Here is a 22,311-nt window from a genome sequence, read left to right as displayed (position 1 = left end):
GATACGTCTAACTGTCCAAGGTGTTTTCTCTGTACAGATGTTTTAAAATGAGATATGTTGTTGAGTAGATGGAGCCACAAACACCTTCCTCCTCCAGGGTTTGAATTGTGGAAGACACAGATTTGTTTGTGTGCATAGCTCGTTGTGGAAACCAAAAGCTCGGATGTTCAGTCGGCAACAAAACACACACTTGATGTTCTGAGAGCGACAAGCAACGAGAAACATTCAAAGAAAAGCCATAAAACCATCAGATGACGATATTCAGAAACAGTCCGTACACACACATCCTCATGATCTCGAGTGACGATGAAAACAACAAACGTGTTTTTATCCCCAAAACTTCACAGATATGATTATCTTTGCTCCAGGTGATATGACGTTAAAGCTGCACCAGGTCACACATACACTTTGTTTAAATCACAACGTGGCAGCAGAGAACGTTCACCAATCATCAATTAACGTATTCTATTATTCACTTACATCCAGGTTTGCTTGATAGCAGTTTTGCTCGTATGTTTTGGCTTCTTTTGGCACATTATTGCCACTACTTGAACTCAAACATTGTCCTTTGTCGCAGACACTGATAAAGGATTTCGATTTTTCATTTTTGTTTTGTTTTACGGTTGCCCTCTCATGGTCCGGTGCAGCCCTATTGAACAAAGATAATCTTCATTTTGGGAAATACCATTAGATTTAATCCTTCAGATACGAACTACAGACGTCAGTAGATTTCATGGATTTAACTCTCTCTAAAAGCCCTTAGGGAAGGCATCAAACCCCTTAGAGATGCGGAGGCGTGTGGTGCAGTGGGTTGAGCGTTGGTGTTCGGATCAGGTGGTCACAGGTTCAAACCCCGCTGCAGTCAGCATGTCGTTGTGTCCCTGAGACACTTCACCCCACAGTATTGAGTATGTAAGTCGCTTTGGATAAAAGCGTCTAACAAGTAACATGTAATGAAATGTAATGAATAATGCTGGTGGGCTGTTTGTACATAAACATGTGTTTTATTTTGTATTTAACTGACTTGTGTAGTTGTTCGCTGAAGGCTTAGACCTGTACAGTACATTCTGTGGATGTAACAGACATAAATAAACGTAGATATATGTCCAAGTACAGTCTGTGTTGAATGTCTGTTTCTGTGAAATAACTGTTTTGTCTGGCTTTGATATATCCGACCATCTTTTCAAGCGTTTAAATCAGAAAGGTTTAAAATGACCAACTATGAGTTTCAAACTGGACACGTGACCGGAGAATTCAAGCTTCTTTGATTTCAAGCGTTTCAGCTGAGATTCACAGAAGGCTTCGACAAGAGAGTCCAAAAAACAAACAATCGAAATGAAACTTGATTAGATCTTTTTGGACAATCCTCATGATACGTCAAGTGAGACGCAGTGCATTCAGTACAAACAGGTCACTTGGAACAAACTGTTCTGATAACTCTCACGGTTTCCTGACTCTTATTCGTTCCTGCGATGATCTTAAAACACGAGTAACTGATTGAAAACCTGCATGACCAAACACTTTGACATTTTACATTTCTGTCTAACCACAAAAGCATCCATCGTTGAGTCTTAAACGAGACAAAACTCTAATATATTGTCTGGTTTCGTCAACTCGTGGCCAGATAATATCATCCTGGAGCTTTTAAAGAGTGCTGACCGTGCATCCCTGATCTCTAACATCCACTCTGATATCACAAAGTCTTTTTCAGAGCGTTCACTCTCTGCCTCCTCGTCCTTTGTCTGAGTGGACGAACAGCTGGATGATTGTATTTTCCAGCTGTGTGTTCACTGTGATCACATGGTGGGCTACAGGTGGGTTTAGTCATCACATATGAAGCTCCTCCAGCCTTCTGATACTTGTTGGAGATGCTAGTGATTGATTTTTGGTAAATAATACAGTATAAACTTCTTAAGGTCCATTAGTGAGACGCTAAACCTGTCCTACACATTTCTGTCTATGTTTAAATAACTGTGTTGTGGTTGTTGCTGTTTCATTCATGTTTGAATCTTAGGTAATGTGTTTATTGTTGTTCTAGTACTTTTAAAAACTGAGTGACAAGAAGGGGATGAGATGAGAAAAGATGAAGAACTGTAACACTAATTTCCACTGCAGGGCCTCGCTCGGCTTCGTACGGTATAGTTAGGCCTTGGTCGGCTCAGTTTAGTAGCTGGGGCAGTAACTATAGTAACGCAGTGTAGGCGGAGCCGTGAAGTCATCTTCAATGCGAACCACAAAACCAACATCAGCCGTTAGCTGTTAGCACTCAGAGCTCACAGCTCCTCATATCTGTTCAGAAACTAGACAAAAGTTAAACAAGTACAAACCACAGACTGCCTGTGTCATGGTGAATACAGTCGCTGCCTTATTTATGTCTGTATAGGCCGTTGTTGTGAGTGTGGACGGTTGGAGCATATACTGCGTTAGCTTAGCCAATCTCCATTTAGACAACACGCATTTTAAAAGGTGTTTCGCCTGCCGTCTGTCTGCAGACTTGACAAAGCATTAATTCATGGTTTTTACTAACCGGTATCAGTATGTTGTTACTTCGGCATCATTTTGAAACGTGTATTACAATTTAATCACGGTCAAATATGTTCATCTTGTTGTAGTTGTAGCCCTCTTGCCAGCGATTCTCTCTCTAGTTTAGCATACTCAGCCCGACTCAGCCCTGTTTGTTGGCCCGGAAAGAACCACGATTTTGGAGAGCCAGAAAAACTGTGAAAAAGTAGCCGTTAGCCGGAACTACGCCAAGTGGAAACGCAACCAAAAACGGGCCGGGTTTGGCACGGCACGCTTAAACCGTGCTACGCGCTGCAGTGGAAATGCGCCATAAGTAAAGTCTTGTGTCATAGTGGATACGTTCACTTCTTCAGGCCTCTCATAACCACTGGTTTCATTCATCAGTGGTTCCCCATTTGTTCCCACTTGCAACCAAAGGTTATAAGTTCAGTGTGGACATTGGAGTGGGTTGGAGAGTTCTAAAGAGGTGAAGGTATCCAATTTACACCAAAAAAAGCAAGAGAAAATTGAAAGAATTGAAATAAAAGTAACAGAATTTAGTTTAACTGATTTAGTTGATATCACTTAAAAAGTAAAGTGGGCGCTCAAGTGTCTCCAGGTCCCAATTAGAAGGTCAGTAATTAAAAAACCTGCTGTTTAAAATCTAGATGAAGAAATGAAGTTGTTGCCTCTCCTCTGTACTGAGATGGACTCTTTCCATGTTTCCTGGAAAGCAGTGTTTATGTATTCAGATATCTGTCAACAGAGGGCAGAGGAAGAGGAGAATACGAAGAGGAGGAAGAGGAGGGGGGGGGGGGGTGCAGGAGGTTTGCCGCAGTGCTCTAATGATCTGATCTCCTGCTGTGAATCCTCTCCCTCTCTCACCCCTTTGATTTCCTCCATCCTCCATCACTCGTCCTCTCTTTATTCCACACTCGTCTAATGTGATCAATACCACCTGGAAGTGTAATTACTCGTCTTCTTAAGTCAAAGTGTAACTAAAACGTTACTCCAGGAGCTTCACTGAGCCCTTTCTGCGTCTGTAACTGAGCGAGTGTGTGAGAATAAAGTGAGAAAACAACACGTTGAGCTGTGAACCTGCTTCCTACAGACGCCTGTCTCCCTGCAGGCTGAACGACGGCCATGTTGGAAAACTGACAAAAACAAAACCTGTTCCAAAACTCTCTGTAGGGAAATTGTGCTTTAAAAGTAGAGTGATAACTAATCCTTTTCCACGATAACAGGACAAAACCACATGTTTTTTTTCCACGTTCTGTAAAAAAAAGAACATTTTTTTGTCGTCAAATTCCCACCATGGCTTCCCGTCTCTCTAAACCACTTCACACAAACATTTGGATATCTATCTTACCTTCCTTCTCCCTCATGTTTTGTTGAAGCCCTTCTTTAAGACACTGAGGAGGTCACGGAAACACTTTGTTGTCCCGGCTCTTTAATTCCCAGTTGATTGAAATGTTGGAAATCTAGAAATACGCTGGTATCACTTCTTCAGATCTTGTGACAGAGGGTGAGCGTTTCTCCTCAGATTGAAATGTGCAATTTCAGCGGTGTGATGATGATGATGATGATGATGATGATGAAGGATTCCTTCCAGTCACTCTCTTTTCTCTGAGTCTCAGCTTTTAGAAGTTCCTCCTGTTTCGTGTGTGTGTGTGTGTGTGTGTGTGTGTGTGTGTGTGTGTGTGTGTGTGTGTGTGTGTGTATGTGTGTGTGTGTGTGTGTGTGTGTGTGTGTGTGTGTGTGTGTGTGTGTGTGTGTGTGTGTGTGTGTGTGTGTGTGTGTGTGTCCATGATCCAGCTCCTGGAAAACACGTGATGGTGGAAAATGACTCGCCAGTGGACGGATGTTTGACGATGAGGAGCAGAAGGACGGGTCAGATGCGGATCTGGTACCCGTCGTTCAGAGTGCTGAGCTCCGGAGGCTTCCTGTCCACCGAGGCCGGCCTGAAACACAGACACAATCAGGTTTATCACAACTGGACCTTCTGTAGACACACAGACACCCCGGCGTTATAATGTCCGTCTTTTCACTGAATTGTCGTCTTGAAAAGGGTACTGACAACATCATCTTCACCTGTTGCCATTTCAACGTATAAAACGGCATGAATTGCTTCGTCGCATTTATCTAGGTCCTCTGTCTCGAGCCAGTGAACTACCGGGTCTTCTAGAGTACCCTGGAACCGAGGGAAACTCTGAAAGAATACGCTCATTGGCTACAAATCAATATATGATTGGTTGATCAAACTGTCAATCCAAACGTGCGCTCTCATTCAGTGCAACGGCCAAAGCCTTCTATCAAGGATATAGAATACCTTGTTGAAGGATATTCTACCCAGAGACCCAGAGAAATATCTGATTGGTTGCTTTTTTATATATATCGAGCCCGATCGTCGATTTCCAATGATTTAATGTAATTGTTCGCCTGTCTGGCCATCGTGATCGGGCTCTTTGAAGATCCAAAAATCCACGGTTTTCTTACATTTCTGATCGGATTGGCAAAAACTTCAGAATTTGAATTGACCGCCATTCAAAGGACAGCTTTGTTTTCCCCCAAAAGTGGGCGGAGCCGTCATTTTTGCCCTGAAGTGACGCATGTGTTCCTCTCATCTATAAGCAATGCACCACTAGAATCGAAGAAGACAGAAAAAACTTACAAAAAATAGGATTAAAAGCCATTTTCTTAAGATAACAAACTATTTGTTTTGCTTACAAGCTCCAGACTTATCTTCAGCTCGTTTCAAAAGGTAGAATCTGCTTCCAGAACATCTTCAATAAACCTTCTCTGTTTGTTTACTCCAGATCTCTGCAGTGCTCTCTTTAAACTGAAGACGTGCAGAAAATGAGAATGGGAAAGTTTCTCTGTGAGAGTTTCTAAAAGTCATCAGATGTAATCCTCTCTCTCTCTCTCTCTTCTCCTGCCCTCTCTTCTTCATCCCTTTTTCACTTTCTTCAGCAATTTGTGCTTCGAAGGTCGCTTACAAGCTCTCTCGCTGACACATCAGGAGGAGAGTTGATTAGTTGAGGCCAACATGTGGAGCTGAAGCCTTTTCATTCCTCCTTCTCTCTTTCTTCACTTTCTCTTTTCTGCCTTTTCCACTACATGTTTCTGTCTTCTCTCCATCTTTATTCTCCTGTCTTCTCTCACATTTCCTTTCATCCTTTCCTTCTCTTCTTCTTGCCCTCTCTACCCGTGTCCTCTCCTTTATTTCTCCCTCTCTCCTTTACGTCCTGTTCTTGTCATCTTGCATCGCTCTAACTTCTAACATCAGTGATTATGTGTTACAATGGCGTTTGTTAGCAACCAGGAAATGACACCATGACAAACAGATGGGAATGCTGCGTGGGGTCTGGGTGCCGTGTTGGCGGGACGTTGCGGGGCTCGCTGCTCCGCCCTTTGAGGCTCGAGGAGCGGACAGTGTGAGCTGGGTTACTGGTGTCGTTTCCTGGTTGCTGCGTGGGGTCTGCGAGACACGGCGAAACTCAGTGAGTGAGTGTTTCTCCGCGATCCCAACTCGTCTATTACCAACGTTCAGGGAGCTCTATCCAAGACTCCCTGATAGTTGAAAATCGACGCCAAAGGTCCCCCCACTTTAGTGACGCCAAGGGATCCTGGTGTGTGAGGAGCTCCACGGATTGGTCCATTTGGGTATGGTCACGTCACCATACTCAGGAAGAAAACAATGGAAAAAGAGAAATCTCCAACAAGGCGTTCTGGGGCAGCATAGACAGGTCTTTTCTGTGTTAGAGTTTTACTCACTACAGGGTGTACTGTGAGGGTTTGTGACTCTGCAGACCGTTCACATGCAGAGAAACCTCCATAACACACAAGGGGACGGGTAATAACCAGAAAAGCATGACATGGGACCTTTAAATGATTATTTGGTAACACTTTATATTAAGGTACACAAATTCACCATCAACTAGTTGTTCATTAACATGCATATTGGGGTTTGGGTTAACTTAGATAGAAAACTTAATTTGTAGTTATTTAGACTTAATTAACACTTATAGTTTCATGTCTTGTTACATAAGAACAGATCAGATTTGTTAAGTGTTATTAAGGGAGAATTACTATTCTTGTGGTACTACTGCCTTATTAGGCCCATATTGAGCAGAGCATATTAAGACCACAACTCATGTACAACTTCCTTACTTGCAATAAATAAGAGGGTTCTCAACTAATGGCCTATTACTTGTAGAATATGGTCATGTAGAATAAGGCATTAATACGTGTTTTATAATGACTAATAAAGAGCCAATATACTGCTAATATGCATGTTAATTAACAACTAGTTAATGGTGAATTTGTGTACCTTAATATAAAGTGTTACCGATTATTTATTTGAAGACAATTGTATGTCTTATAACCCTATTCTTTTTTTGGTAGCGCTTTATAATAAGGTTCCTGTAACAAGCTCTCGATGACTATGAGTTGCATCATTTATCGTGCAGTCAATAAACTACGAACTTAACTTAACCACGTCTTTTTCAGGTGTCTGATCTAAAGTGAGAACAATGTGTTATTTAGCTTAATCAATTCTTTAAAATGCACTTATCAACAGGTTCATTTTCTTTCTGATAATATGATTTTTAACAATTCAGGGTATGACATCGTAAAGTTCCCAGAGCTGAAATCAAAACAGGGAATTTTCATAATGACAAATTAGCACTAAATGTTGTCAAAGCTAATGAATTGTGAATAAGTATTACATATAAAAGCAATGAATTAGAAGTAAAGCATAAAAATACACCTTAATTTCTTTTTTATTGTCATCATTTTCAATTAAAGGGGACCTATCATGCAAAATGCACTTGTGTACGTCTTTTCTACATGAACATGTGTCCCCGGTGTTCCAGGGAACTCACCAAGTGTCAGAAAACACAACCCTCTCTATTTTCCTCCATACCCAAATCTCTAAAAAAAGGGGCTGCAACGGATCTGATAAAAACTGATCCAGATTTGAAAATAGTCTGACGTCAGTGACGAGGAGCTCCGCCTATATGGCCAACTCTCCACCAATCAGGGGAATGAGAGGTTGCCGTGGCATGGTAACAGCATGGTAACAGCATGGTAACAGCATGGTAACAGCATGGTAACACGACGCTCGTAACTCGGCCCCCTCCTTTGCAGGGGGGCGTGGTCAGCTGCAGCGCATGCAAAGACAGGGTGGAGGAGAGCAAAATAGAGCGAAATGAGGCATGGCTAAAATGCATGATCTGTTTGGTATTTTGAAAAAGAAAACGTATAAATATACCTTATATAGGTATGGTCCTACAATATATTATTCAAATATAGCATGATAGGTCTCCTTTAAATGGCAGCCACAAAGAGGACTTTCTTCAAACAAATGACCACAAACCTTTGAAAACTAAAAAAGTACAATTAGTCGTTAAATCACGGTATCTTTTACATGTAACCTGTTTGCATGTGTGTGTGCCTGCAGGCAGTTCTTATAAAGTCCTTCAGCTGGAACAACCCTCTCTAACGAGCACAGATTATTACTGTGTCGCTCTGAAGTGGAAACACTTTGTTAAGAGCTCAGCTGATAACAGTAATAGCTTTTTAAGAGCCACATTCAGGAGCTTTAAGAAGTGAATGTGAAGCTCTGATGTGTCCTGCAGTTTATTTTCTGCACTGAGGAGACAATTAGCTTTCACAAAGATTAAAATAACAATGTGTTGGAGTGAAAAGAAGCAGATGTACACGAGTAAAGAAACTCTCCACCTCTCATTTGACTTGAAAAGAAACCTGCGGCGCTCCCGTCTGAATAATTATACGGTTCATTCTGTCGGAGCTTCTCATCAGAAAGGTCATCGCTGAGTCACGTCACATGGCAACACCGGGACTGACACTAATTCTGGTGCAGAGTGTGTGTGTGTGTGTGTGTGTGTGTGTGTGTGTGTGTGTGTATATGTGTGTGTGTGTGTGTGTGTGTGTGTGTGTGTGTGTGAGAGAGATTATGGAGACTCTGCAGTAGGGGCTGCAGCTGTTGTCCAAGTCAGATTGTGTTACATCCCGAGACACAGCTGACAGCACACACACACACACTCATCATCCTGTGTGTGTGTGTGTGTGTGTGTGTGTGTGTGTGTGTGTGTGTGTGTGTGTGTGTGTGTGTGTGTGTGTGTGTGTGTGTGTGTGTGTGTGTGTGTGTCTCGCCACTGAACAAGAGTGGTGAGTCACCGTGTTTTTAAGGGCTGCCTACCTTCAATCTGAGTTTGAATTGAAAGTTTTAACACACTTTCAAGAGTCTTAACCCATGGGATATTAAAGTTAAAACTTTACTTTGTTTCCTTTTTTGATTGTCTTAAGTGGTTTCAACTAATACAACCATTTGTAAAACCTCTTTGAAGGGATTCAGACACCAAAAACATAATTAAAAAAATCTAGTTATTCTTCATAAATGCCAAATGAGAGAGTAGCTCCTGATGAGATAATAAATATCTTGTATAAGGTTTCAGATTCCCAGATGTCTCTATTGAGTTTGGTTTATGTTCTCTGTGATGCTGCATAAAACACAAATCCATATATGGACTCAGAAGCCTCATATGCTGCATATCAGACAGAAGAAGAGACACACACACACACACACACACACACACACACACACACACACACACACACACACACACACACACACACACACACACACACACACACACACACACACACACACACACGATGGAGAACACTCACGATTTGTCTCTGCGTTGCGTGCTCTGTCGTCGCCGTGGTGATAAGGATTTCCCGCGGCTCCGCTCCTTGATTGGTGACTGGGCACTCGACGATTTGAGGATCTTTGAAAAAAATTCACACAAGGCGACAAAAGTTAATATCAATATCTGTGCTGATAATCTACACTTTAATACTTTTATAGTGACATCGAGGTTAACCACTTTCTATCATCATCATTGACTCCTGTAGCCTTTTAGCCCCTTTTTGCTCTTTCTTTTGGTTTAAAGGAAATGTACCGGATATCTATCAGCTGTTTTCGGCAAAATGCTTTGATGATACATTGTCCACTACCTGACTTTCAACCTACAGAACACAAAATGTGAGATTAGATAGTGAAGAAAGTGGAACATGTGGCTGAGCAATACTTATTCTCAGGAGTCGGTGGAGACCAAAGCAGAGTTAAAAACAAAGTGAGTTGAAATGGATGCTATGTGTCTGGTGGTGAATGTGTAACTACTCATCATGTTATCCTTATTAAATGTACAACCTAATAATGTGTGGTTGCTGTGTATAAGTCTGCTTTCATCTTGTCTTTCTCTGACCTAAGTGCCAAGAATCCATGTTGATTTATTCATTTTTAAGAGCCTAAATGTGTCATCTTCAAAAGTCCTTATTCGGTCAGTTTAACAACACAAAAACCAAAAGGTATTTAGAATACAATGATATCAAACAACAACATAGGAGCAGCAAATCTTCCCACTTGCTCACAAACGTCTCGTCTCTGCTCGATTTGACTTTCTCTGTTGTCATCACAAATCATTCACCCAGTGGAAACAGTGCAGGACACACACTGGCTTTCCTATCAACACCCTCACAGAGAGCCTATGAACTCTTCCAGGCATTTTAATGTACACAAATATGCTAGCATGACGCCAACAACAACAACTGCTGCTGCTGCCGTTTAGCTGCGGGGAAGAGAGTGCAACTGGGACGAGGGGGACGCTAGAAAAGCAAACTGACTGTGAACAGAAATGTGTTTTTCTGTCTTTTTTATCCTCACTGGATCTTAAAAAACTGCTGTGATCATGCAGAGAGAAAAGCATTTAGTGTGTGTGTGTGTGTGTGTGTGTGTGCGTGTGTGTGTGTGTGTGTGTGTGTGTGTGTGTGTGTTAAATAGCAAGTTGAGGCTATCATTATGAACGCAGCGGGAGAAGAAGAATGAAACTGCGGCATGTACACGGATGGCAAGTTTTCCCGGAAAAAAAAGCAAAAGCCAGGAAATGGCTCACACTCTGCAGCTGGTGTTGTTTCTCTCGTGTGTGTGTGTGTGTGTGTGTGTGTGTGTGTGTGTGTGTGTGTGTGTGTGTGTGTGTGTGTGTGTGTGTGTGTGTGTGTGTGTGTGTGTGTGTGACTCAAAATGAGTGTGTAATTGTAAACCATGCTATATCTAGCCCTTGATGTGGCAGTCTGGTCGAGTTACCGTACATTCTTCATTGTCATAACACATATTTGACCTCTATGCTCGTGGGGACGGTGAATGACTTACTGCAGAGCGTTTCCACGGGCTGTAACATGAACCCAGCGGTAACTTTAACCCTTAAACACACCTTTGAAGAAGAGAGGGGAGCAAACTAAATGACCCGAGTGTCAAAGTCTGAAACTCCACTAGTTCTACGTCTATAATAACTTCTTATTCTCTGGAGAATAGTGGAGATGATAGCACAACGGTCCAACAAAGTACCACACAGCTGACCACAGGCTGAGTGTGTGTGTGTGTGTGTGTGTGTGTGTGTGTGTGTGTGTGTGTGTGTGTGTGTGTGTGTGTGTGTGCGTGTGTGTGTGTTTTTATAGCCATGTGTGACAGCTGCAAACTCCCTGACCTACATATCTTGCTGACATGCAAGGCGTTCCATATACAGAACCACTGTCACCACAACACCAGCATCTCACACATAACCACACACACACACCACTTTCATTTGGCTTCATAAAACATTTAACCTCATTCAACCTACTTCCCTGAGTCTCCCCCCTCTTACACACACACACACACACACACACACACACACACACACACACACACACACACACACACACACACACACACACACACACACACACACACACACACACACACACACACACACACACACACACACACACACACACACACACACACACACACACACACACACACACACACACACACACACCATTCCTTCCTTCCCCATCATGCCCTAAATCATTCCTGACGGTTTGTATTCCATGTTCGCCGTGAAGGAAACTCCATCCATCTCTGGTCTCATGGAAAGATATAATAAAAGTGTTTCCATCGGAGTGTTGGGGTCATTCCACGAGAAGAAAACTTGGTTTTAAAACTTTAAACTTAAGACCAGACTGAGGCATTTAAATTAAAATGAGTACTGCCTATATCGAGATGAATAAAAACTAATAAATATTATTAAAAAAAACGATGTGAAAAGGTTCAATATGAAAATAACGTTCTGACAGACGCAGGCTGGAACCTGCTAACCGGGTTAAATAGATCTAATCAGGTTTGAGTCACATTTAGGAGAACATTAAGTCAATTTGCTGAATCGAGTTACTTACAGAACATATAACACATGTGACCCTGTATAGCAGGGGTGTCAAACTCAATTTCATCGCGGGCCACATTCGCATAAAGGTTGCACTCAAAGGGCCGGTTGTAACTATATAAATATATAATAAATATATAAAATAATGTATTATATTACATTATTGCCTCTGCATGGATTATTATCGGATAGGATAATAACTTAGCAATTAACTACGTCTGAAAGCAGAAGTCCAGGGCAAATAATTGCAAGTCTCTTCAGTGTGCATGTTACAAAATGAGATGCATTGTGGGACATGTAGTTTATGGGCAACCTGCTTCTGTAACCGTATAATAAACTTATTATATTCTTTGCAAGCTCTTGCGGGGCCACATAAAATGAAGTCGCGGGCCGGATTTGGCCCCCGGGCCTTGAGTTTGAGACCCCTGCTGTATAGTAACTGTGTACATCCTGAGAGTGTATTTTTAAACAAACTGGTAAATCATTTATTTGTATAAAGGTCATATGTGGCCTCCTCGATCTGATTCACAGAGGCATGTTGGTCTTTTGTATTGAACTGTTAAATAACATGTTTGTATTCTTCGGACAGGAATAAACACTACATTTGTTGTACGGCTAAAAACGGTTTCACGTTCTGACGCACTCCTTTGAATACTCCAGTTGTTACCATCTGTTATGTGGAGTGTGTGCAGTGTGTGTGTTTCTCATGCTGCAAAGTTTCTTCCCCTCCTTCAGGCGGCATGCTTTTAACAAAAACTACGCTGAGGCTAAGAAAAGGGGGAGTGTTATTTATCAGGGAAATGTACATTTTTTATTCACTTGTATTTTTTATTTATTTATGATCCTGGTACATATATACACTGTTAAAACGTATGGTGTATAGGTGGGCTGTGAAGTTAAGAAAAGGGAGTGTTATTTATCAGGGAAATGTAATTTAGACAACTCTACTAATAAAAGGGAGAATGTGGCTCAGGGGTTAAACGACCGTCTATCGGAGGGTCGCTGGTTCAACCCCCACTCCAAAGAGCTAAGTCTACAAAGTGTATGTACGTCAATTTGGATAAAAGCATTAACTGAATGTAATGTAGTATAGTAATGTAATGAAAGCAAGTATCAGGTTCTGAACATTAAGCTTTTGTTTAGTGTTCTTATCCGAAGCGTCAGTGAACCACATCGAGGAAAACACCAAGAAGTATGATTCTTTTGGATATTAGATTACGGGATGAATAACTTTTTTATAAAACCCTAAGGTGTATGTTAATATGTGCATAGAGTTTATACCTTCATCCTCATGTCCCGGCCGTGTTTCTCCAGCTCCTTCCTCATCTCCTGAGGTCCCAGTCGGGCGGCGTTCAACACCAAATGCTTCCATTCGATTGGCTGGAAGACGTGAGGGTCGTGAGGCACGTACAGGCCGATCTTCACCTGGAGAGGAAGGGGGAAAAGACACGTTTTTTTACTGAATTGTGCTTTATTCTTATTTTATTTAGTTCCTGTTTTATTCAGGCGTGCATTGGTATGAAGTGTTACCTGGGAGGGGGAGATGGTATTGTTTTTATTTGTAAATGTCTATGTGTCTGGTTTGTGAAGCACTTTGAGTAACCCTTGTGTGATAAAAGTGCTATATAAATAAAGTTTCAATATGGTATGAAGTGTTATTGACTGTGATTCCAACCCTTCTCTCACCTTCTTCAGAGTGTGCTGGTATCTCTTGTAGGAGCTCTCGAAGTCGGCCACCAGTTCTCCCAGCGTGCGGTGAGTCAGTGGTTTGTCCATCAGGTCGGGGCGCCGGCTCATGCCCAGCGACCCGTAGCGCCCGTTGCAGTAAACGCCCAGAACCACGTGGTGGAAGCAGTGTCCGGAGAACTGGGTTTTAAAGCTGATGGGGAAACGCTCGAGAGACGTCAGCCCGTTGGTCAGGTAGCTGATCAACACCAGGGAGTCAAGGAAAGATCTGGAAGGAGTTCTCTTTTCTTGGTGTTGTATTATTTTCAATGTGTTAGATCATGTCACAAAATAAGATGCATTGTGGGACATGTAGTTTATGGGCAACGTGCTTCTGTAAAGCAGCATGTAAGCGTATAATAAACGTATTATAATCTTTGCAAGCTCTTGCCGGCCACATCAAATGAACTCACGGGCCGCATTTGGTCAGCGGCCCTTGAGTTTGACACCCCCGTGTTAGATGAACTAATCTAAATGCTGCTGCACATATGACAACAAACCTGAAATAAAAATCAGCATGAGTGAAATGGAAAGTGTTGTTGTTTGGATTTGTCTCAGCAGAGGCAGCTTGAGGCTCATGAAATTAAATTCAGTGTGATTCTCAGAAGGACTATGAAAATGCCACAGGGTAAACAGTGTCTGCCAACGTGAGTGCAATAAGCCTCCTGTCGGACTGAATGTGAAAAGAAAAACAAAGACAGAGAGAGAGAGAGAGAGAGAGAGAGACAGACAGAGAGAGGTGAGTTATCTGGTACCATCGGAAACCTGAGGAGAGGGTGACACATGGTCAGGGAATGTGGGATTTCTGTGCAACTCTGAACCTTCGACCTACTCATTCCTCTATCTTTCCACCAGAATAGTTTCCACCGCTTGTGGAAATCTAATTTTTTTTCCTTTCTCTTTTCCTACGCTTCTTTCCAGCTCTTTAATGCATTCAAATCCGACTATCTTGCATCACACCGATTTCTAAAAGTGGAAGATTAATTTCACTCTGCCTCGGTACATTTTTACAAAAAAGGTGTATATTTGTACTGCGTTAAGATTTCTTTCTAAGTGTACAACCTGGATTTTTTGAAATAAATCGATCTTTTTATCTCAACAATAAAATAAGCTCAATAAAATAAGATGAACAGAAAGTTAATCACCCTTTAGCGACACAGAAACAAGTTCACAACAATATTTTCTGGGATTTCTGCTAATTAGTCCACAAATGATAACGGAATAATGTCTATATTTAGTCATTTGTCATGCTGTGGACGCCCAGCTTCAGCAGACAGGGATCCAACAGTAGCAATCTGTGCGACCACCACACACACACACACACACACACACACACACACACACACACACACACACACACACACACACACACACACACACACACACACACACACACACACACACACACACACACACACACACACACACACACACACACACACACACACACACACACACACCACAGAGATCTGGACAGTATCTTTGTCGGCCAGCAGCCAACCATCTGCTCTGTTCAATCCACGGTGGAAAACCTGCCTGTTACCTCAGCCTCAAAGCAACAGCACTGCTCTGTTTTAATTAAATATTCACCAAGGAACATCAACATAACGAGACCACTGATCTCACACACACACACACACACACACACACACACACACACACACACACACACACACACACACACACACACACACACACACACACACACACACATACCATGTATACATTACTTCAGGGGACATTACATTGACTTACATGCATTTCCTGGAGACTTATTCTAACCTTAACCCTAACCAACACATGCCTTACCCTAACCCTTACCCTAACCCTAACCCTAACCCTAACCCTTACCCTAACCAAGTCTTCACCCTAAAATTACTGATTCCCCTTATGGGGACCCCCATGTTGTCCCCATAAGGGAAGCCAGTCCCCACACGTGACTGTGTAAACAGATTTAGGTCCCCACAAGGATAGCCACACACACACACACACACACACACACACACACACACACACACACACACACACACACACATACGCGCCAAAGTGTATTAACACGACTGTGTGTCTTGATGCAGAACAGAGTATGGATTATCATTTTAGATAGCAAAAAAAGATTGATCATAATATGAAAGGATAAATAAGGACGTACCAACGGCTAAAGCAATACGTCTATCTGCTATAAACAACGATAGACATGTCTGGATGTTAATGTTTATGTTTCAGAGGAGTGACAGAAACACAAAGACAGTTCATTACCACAAACAATACCTCCCGTTCCTCTCTAATAAACACTTCATTAAACAAACACTTCCTTTCATGGAGGACGCTTGCTAATAAAGACGTGTCTCCCATCCTGACAGCAGCTTTATTAATACTCTCTTATCCTTTGAATACCACATTTCACGGTTCTAGGTTTGACAGGCAGAGGTAAGTGAGGAACCTGATCTGTGGATATAATGCAGAGCTAATCCAAAAGCTTTTTGAATTCACTCTCCCTCTGTTCCTCTATTCCTTTCCATTTCAAAAGCAGCAAGATCCCCGATAAGAAATTACTAGAATAGACATAGAATCCTCTTTATGTATGGAGCCTTTTACTAAGAGTCATGTGCTTTTTGCAAACTGCAGGCTGTTTCTTCTCCAACAGCTTGGGGAATGGTTGGGAAATGTGGCCAAAAATAAGGGACTGTTCTTGTGACCGATTTCCAATTAAACAACATCATAATGCTTCAGTGCACAAAGATATTTTAGGCAATAAATAGTGTGATTGCATGAACAAACGTGACTGCCCTGCATCCTATCCAACTGTTTTTTAAGATCAAGTCAAGTGAAGCCAAAGTTGAAGTGCATTTAAGGTGCATTACTTCAAACGACCAGCAGGAGAAATTCCACTGGTTGCAAACATTTTTTTGATTGAATTAGAATGGGTTTTTTACCAGGTAGGTTGACACGTAAGAGGAAGGACGTTGAGGAATAGAAGTCTTTGAAAAAATGACCCGACTTCTTACTTTATTTAACTCAGCAAACATTGGGAACATAAGACTATAGACCCAATTACAAATGTCAAGTCTTTTTCAACATGCATGAAGTTAATTTTGTAATTGATGGTACAACTTAGAGTTAAATAGACAGGGTTTTATTTTGGGGCGGGGTTACACTGTGATTGACAGGTCGCCACTACAGCATGTCCTCTTTGTGTGTTGTCTGGTTCATCGTCTTATAGCTTTATCTCTTTCAGAGTGTCCTTTTAATTCATGGATGTTAATTGTAACATTATGTTCCCCCACAAAAAAAATCTTGTTCTGCCTTTGGTTGCTCGACCGTCTTCAAAATTGAAATACAGAGACAGCTAAAAACTAAGATGGCAACAATCAGAATGCCAAACTCAAACAGTATAGAAAACAACGAGTGATGCTATGCTATGATGGGAGCACAATTACAAATGAGTGTAATGTTCATGTGTCCACATACTTATTGCCACACAGTCCAGAATTCTCGTCGTAAACTTTTAAAACGCCGTCTTTACATTATGTCCTCTTGTTGACTCTGTGTCATTACGTTGCTTTATCTTGAAAGGTTACAGCACGTTTGTACCCTTGAGCCTGCTTTGTTTTCCAGCCTGATGCAAAACCCTACTCGCTGATGAGTTAACACAATGAGGCCTAGGCTCCACGAGGACGAAAACGGGTTGAATCCGGATATTTCTCATGCGTATAGCCCTTTAAGCTCGACGACGCCGTAACAGAAACGTAGAAACAGACCCCGCAAACGACAACGGGTCCAAAGGTGGATAGATCTGGGAACGGAGCGCTCTGGGGGGTCCAACGGGGCCGTGGGGTCGCCTATACGGTCACCCGTTTCATAGCCCCGCCTCTCCCCGCCTCTCCCCACCTCTGCTGCTCACCCCCGCAAAAGTACACTGCACACTGAATTCAGATTATTTATCTTTATCTCGATATGAACATATACGCGAGTGAAGTGTAATCTGACAGGACGGAGACACGCAGCTCCTCCGGCTGTGAAGCAGCGGGAGCAAAACACACACTTCAAGTCAGATCACCACCCTTACTGTAGCTATTTTAATTACCTCTCAAACTACCTAAACTAGTTATAAATATGTTTATTTTTACTGTCGGGTTTACTTACTGGATCAGCTGCTGCATGAGGAAGCATGAAGATTTAAACTTTAACACACATTGACCGGCGAAAAACTCTGCGCGGTTCCCTCCGCCCCCACCGCGGAGAATAAACAGAAGTGCAGCCATGACAACCATTCTTCTTCGCTGCTTTTGTGGAGGAAGTTGCTGCTTTTTGTGGAGGAAGTTACAGCGTCACGTACAGGTTCGGCATATGTACTGCAGCTTTTCCAGCGGTTGGATGTAAACGGAGCCGTCTCCTGGAGCTTGACACAATCCGGTGTATATTGCGTGTGGTCGGAAGGTTTTTTGCGGTTGCGTTTGCGTTACTCCGATGCGTTTTGCCGTATGTGTTCTCGTGGAGCCGGGGCCTGAGACACAGAGTCAAACACACACAGTGAACACACAAAACCCCACCACAAAAAGCTGGTGCGGGTTAGGGTTAGGCACGAGAGAAGCCCTGAATATCCTGGAGAGAATTCAGATCAGTGTCAGCAGGGAAGGAAAGGAAAGACAGCTCCAACTGCCACGAGCAACAACAACTGTTACTATTCATCCCTCTTCCCTCCATTGCTTCTTTCTCAAAGCTTTCTATAACTATCTTCCCCTGTATCTCTTTATTACTTTCAAATAAATCCAAAATGATATGGATAAGAACATGCATTGTTTAAGTGAATCCGTGGAAAAGGATTTCAAGAAGCTGTCACTCAAAAAGATTTAAGTTTATCTGGTTTTCTATACCAATATGTCCCGACAGGCAGCAGACGTGTTATTTTTCTCACTGTTTAATATGTGATTGCATGTTTTTGAGTATTTTAAACTGACTCTGTAGCTCAGTGAACAATATGCAGACATTAAGTCACTGACAGAGCCAACTGGTAAGGTTGCTCTGACACTATTTAAACAATACCTGTTATGCAAACAGGGCATGTCCTCTCCTGTTATTAGCATTTCAAAGGTTGGTCATTGAACCTCGGTAACAGGTGAGGCCCTATAGCTCAGTGGTCAGAGCACTGGTCTTGTAAACCAGGGGTCGTGAGTTCAATTCTCACTGGGGCCTGGAAGCTTCCTTTTCAGTGTATGACCTCAGAGCTGTGAAAGGTGACACTGTGCCATGCTGATATGACAGTATGAGCTGGAGGCTCTGGTCTCAGAACCATTTGAGCCTCTGGAGCTCTCCTCCCTGAAAGCACTGTCGTGGAAGACAGCATTGCTACTTGCCTTAACGTCAGCCAAAAGAGTGTCCGAGTTAACCGCTCTATCGGTGCACCCGAGTTGTTTGATGATCCGGTTGGCACTGACAGAGCCAACTGGTAAGGTTGCTCTGACACAATACCTGTTATGCAAACAGGGCGTGTCCTCTCCTGTTATTAGCATTTCAAATTTTGGTCATTGAAGACTGGTGACAGGTGAGGCCCTATAGCTCAGTGGTCAGAGCACTGGTCTTGTAAACCAGGGGTCGTGAGTTCAATTCTCACTGGGGCCTGGAAGCTTCCTTTTCAGTGTATGACCTCAGAGCTGTGAAAGGTGACACTGTGCCATGCTGATATGACAGTATGAGCTCGAGGCTCTGGTCTCAGAACCATTTGAGCCTCTGGAGCTCTCCTCCCTGAAAGCACTGTCGTGGAAGACAGCATTGCTACTTGCCTTAACGTCAGCCAAAAGAGTGTCCGAGTTAACCGCTCTATCGGTGCACCCGAGTTGTTTGATGATCTGGTTGGCACTGACAGAGCCAACTGGTAAGGTTGCTCTGACACAATACCTGTTATGCAAACAGGGCGTGTCCTCTCATGTTATTAGCATTTCAAATTTTGGTCATTGAAGTCTGGTGACAGGTGAGGCCCTATAGCTCAGTGGTTAGAGCACTGGTCTTGTAAACCAGGGGTCGTGAGTTCAATTCTCACTGGGGCCTGGAAGCTTCTTTTTCAGTGTATGACCTCAGAGCTTGGTGAAAGGTGACACTGTGCCGTGCTGATATGACAGTATGAGGTTGTGTAAAGCAGGGGTTCACAACCTTTATTGTGCCATGGACCGGCAGATACATAAAAAAAAAAACGGGGACCGGTTGAAAGCACTGTCGTGGAAGACAGCATTGCTACTTGCCTTAACGTCAGCCAAAAGAGTGTCCGAGTTAACCGCTCTATCGGTGCACCCGAGTTGTTTGATGATCCGGTTGGCACTGACAGAGCCAACTGGTAAGGTTGCTCTGACACAATACCTGTTATGCAAACAGGGCGTGTCCTCTCCTGTTATTAGCATTTCAAATTTTGGTCATTGAAGACTGGTGACAGGTGAGGCCCTATAGCTCAGTGGTCAGAGCACTGGTCTTGTAAACCAGGGGTCGTGAGTTCAATTCTCACTGGGGCCTGGAAGCTCCCTTTTCAGTGTATGACCTCAGAGCTGTGAAAGGTGACACTGTGCCGTGCTGATATGACAGTATGAGCTCGAGGCTCTGGTCTCAGAACCATTTGAGCCTCTGGAGCTCTCCTCCCTGAAAGCACTGTCGTGGAAGACAGCATTGCTACTTGCCTTAACGTCAGCCAAAAGAGTGTCCGAGTTAACCGCTCTATCGGTGCACCCGAGTTGTTTGATGATCCGGTTGGCACTGACAGAGCCAACTGGTAAGGTTGCTCTGACACAATACCTGTTATGCAAACAGGGCGTGTCCTCTCCTGTTATTAGCATTTCAAATTTTGGTCATTGAAGTCTGGTGACAGGTGAGGCCCTATAGCTCAGTGGTTAGAGCACTGGTCTTGTAAACCAGGGGTCGTGAGTTCAATTCTCACTGGGGCCTGGAAGCTTCTTTTTCAGTGTATGACCTCAGAGCTTGGTGAAAGGTGACACTGTGCCGTGCTGATATGACAGTATGAGGTTGTGTAAAGCAGGGGTTCACAACCTTTATTGTGCCATGGACCGGCAGATACATAAAAAAAAAAACGGGGACCGGTTGAAAGCACTGTCGTGGAAGACAGCATTGCTACTTGCCTTAACGTCAGCCAAAAGAGTGTCCGAGTTAACCGCTCTATCGGTGCACCCGAGTTGTTTGATGATCCGGTTGGCACTGACAGAGCCAACTGGTAAGGTTGCTCTGACACAATACCTGTTATGCAAACAGGGCGTGTCCTCTCCTGTTATTAGCATTTCAAATTTTGGTCATTGAAGACTGGTGACAGGTGAGGCCCTATAGCTCAGTGGTCAGAGCACTGGTCTTGTAAACCAGGGGTCGTGAGTTCAATTCTCACTGGGGCCTGGAAGCTCCCTTTTCAGTGTATGACCTCAGAGCTGTGAAAGGTGACACTGTGCCGTGCTGATATGACAGTATGAGCTCGAGGCTCTGGTCTCAGAACCATTTGAGCCTCTGGAGCTCTCCTCCCTGAAAGCACTGTCGTGGAAGACAGCATTGCTACTTGCCTTAACGTCAGCCAAAAGAGTGTCCGAGTTAACCGCTCTATCGGTGCACCCGAGTTGTTTGATGATCCGGTTGGCACTGACAGAGCCAACTGGTAAGGTTGCTCTGACACAATACCTGTTATGCAAACAGGGCGTGTCCTCTCCTGTTATTAGCATTTCAAATTTTGGTCATTGAAGTCTGGTGACAGGTGAGGCCCTATAGCTCAGTGGTTAGAGCACTGGTCTTGTAAACCAGGGGTCGTGAGTTCAATTCTCACTGGGGCCTGGAAGCTTCCTTTTCAGTGTATGACCTCAGAGCTGTGAAAGGTGACACTGTGCCGTGCTGATATGACAGTATGAGCTGGAGGCTCTGGTCTCAGAACCATTTGAGCCTCTGGAGCTCTCATCCCTGAAAGCACTGTCGTGGAAGACAGCATTGCTACTTGCCTTAACGTCAGCCAAAAGAGTGTCCGAGTTAACCGCTCTATCGGTGCACCCGAGTTGTTTGATGATCCGGTTGGCACTGACAGAGCCAACTGGTAAGGTTGCTCTGACACAATACCTGTTATGCAAACAGGGCGTGTCCTCTCCTGTTATTAGCATTTCAAATTTTGGTCATTGAAGACTGGTGACAGGTGAGGCCCTATAGCTCAGTGGTCAGAGCACTGGTCTTGTAAACCAGGGGTCGTGAGTTCAATTCTCACTGGGGCCTGGAAGCTTCCTTTTCAGTGTATGACCTCAGAGCTGTGAAAGGTGACACTGTGCCATGCTGATATGACAGTATGAGCTGGAGGCTCTGGTCTCAGAACCATTTGAGCCTCTGGAGCTCTCCTCCCTGAAAGCACTGTCGTGGAAGACAGCATTGCTACTTGCCTTAACGTCAGTGAGTGTCCGAGTTAACCGCTCTATCGGTGCACCCGAGTTGTTTGATGATCCGGTTGGCACTGACAGAGCCAACTGGTAAGGTTGCTCTGACACAATACCTGTTATGCAAACAGGGCGTGTCCTCTCCTGTTATTAGCATTTCAAATGTTGGTCATTATAGTCTGGTGACAGGTGAGGCCCTATAGCTCAGTGGTTAGAGCACTGGTCTTGTAAACCAGGGGTCGTGAGTTCAATTCTCACTGGGGCCTGGAAGCTTCCTTTTCAGTGTATGACCTCAGAGCTGTGAAAGGTGACACTGTGCCGTGCTGATATGACAGTATGAGCTCGAGGCTCTGGTCTCAGAACCATTTGAGCCTCTGGAGCTCTACTCCCTGAAAGCACTG

The 22,311-nt window shown here is 43.4% G+C and overlaps 1 protein-coding gene and 9 non-coding genes across 10 annotated transcripts; 9 read left to right on the top strand and 1 right to left on the bottom strand.

Moving 5' to 3' along the window:
* Positions 1-4,259: 4,259 nt before the first annotated feature.
* Positions 4,260-13,716, bottom strand: vash2 (vasohibin 2; the record flags this gene model as incomplete). Its single annotated transcript, XM_034122538.1, is given in 4 exon segments — positions 4,260-4,463; positions 9,217-9,317; positions 13,074-13,217; positions 13,479-13,716. Coding segments are annotated over 4 exon segments (553 nt in total), but the record flags the coding sequence as incomplete, so codon positions are not given.
* A 4,924-nt stretch (positions 13,717-18,640) lies between these two features.
* On the top strand, positions 18,641-18,713 carry trnat-ugu. The gene has a single exon. It is a non-coding gene; the product is annotated as a tRNA-Thr (tRNA).
* Positions 18,714-19,066: 353 nt separating this feature from the next.
* trnat-ugu lies at positions 19,067-19,139 on the top strand. Its single transcript has one exon. It is a non-coding gene; the product is annotated as a tRNA-Thr (tRNA).
* Positions 19,140-19,492: 353 nt separating this feature from the next.
* On the top strand, positions 19,493-19,565 carry trnat-ugu. The gene has a single exon. It is a non-coding gene; the product is annotated as a tRNA-Thr (tRNA).
* Positions 19,566-19,948: 383 nt separating this feature from the next.
* On the top strand, positions 19,949-20,021 carry trnat-ugu. Its single transcript has one exon. It is a non-coding gene; the product is annotated as a tRNA-Thr (tRNA).
* Positions 20,022-20,374: 353 nt separating this feature from the next.
* On the top strand, positions 20,375-20,447 carry trnat-ugu. Its single transcript has one exon. It is a non-coding gene; the product is annotated as a tRNA-Thr (tRNA).
* A 383-nt stretch (positions 20,448-20,830) lies between these two features.
* Positions 20,831-20,903, top strand: trnat-ugu. The gene has a single exon. It is a non-coding gene; the product is annotated as a tRNA-Thr (tRNA).
* Positions 20,904-21,256: 353 nt separating this feature from the next.
* trnat-ugu lies at positions 21,257-21,329 on the top strand. The gene has a single exon. It is a non-coding gene; the product is annotated as a tRNA-Thr (tRNA).
* Positions 21,330-21,682: 353 nt separating this feature from the next.
* trnat-ugu lies at positions 21,683-21,755 on the top strand. Its single transcript has one exon. It is a non-coding gene; the product is annotated as a tRNA-Thr (tRNA).
* A 348-nt stretch (positions 21,756-22,103) lies between these two features.
* On the top strand, positions 22,104-22,176 carry trnat-ugu. Its single transcript has one exon. It is a non-coding gene; the product is annotated as a tRNA-Thr (tRNA).
* The last annotated feature ends 135 nt before the right edge of the window (positions 22,177-22,311 follow it).

Source organism: Trematomus bernacchii, unplaced genomic scaffold, assembly GCF_902827165.1.
Source record: "Trematomus bernacchii unplaced genomic scaffold, fTreBer1.1, whole genome shotgun sequence".
In the NCBI taxonomy this organism is placed as follows: Eukaryota; Metazoa; Chordata; class Actinopteri; order Perciformes; family Nototheniidae; genus Trematomus; species Trematomus bernacchii.
This window is presented reverse-complemented; position numbering and strand designations above follow the sequence as displayed.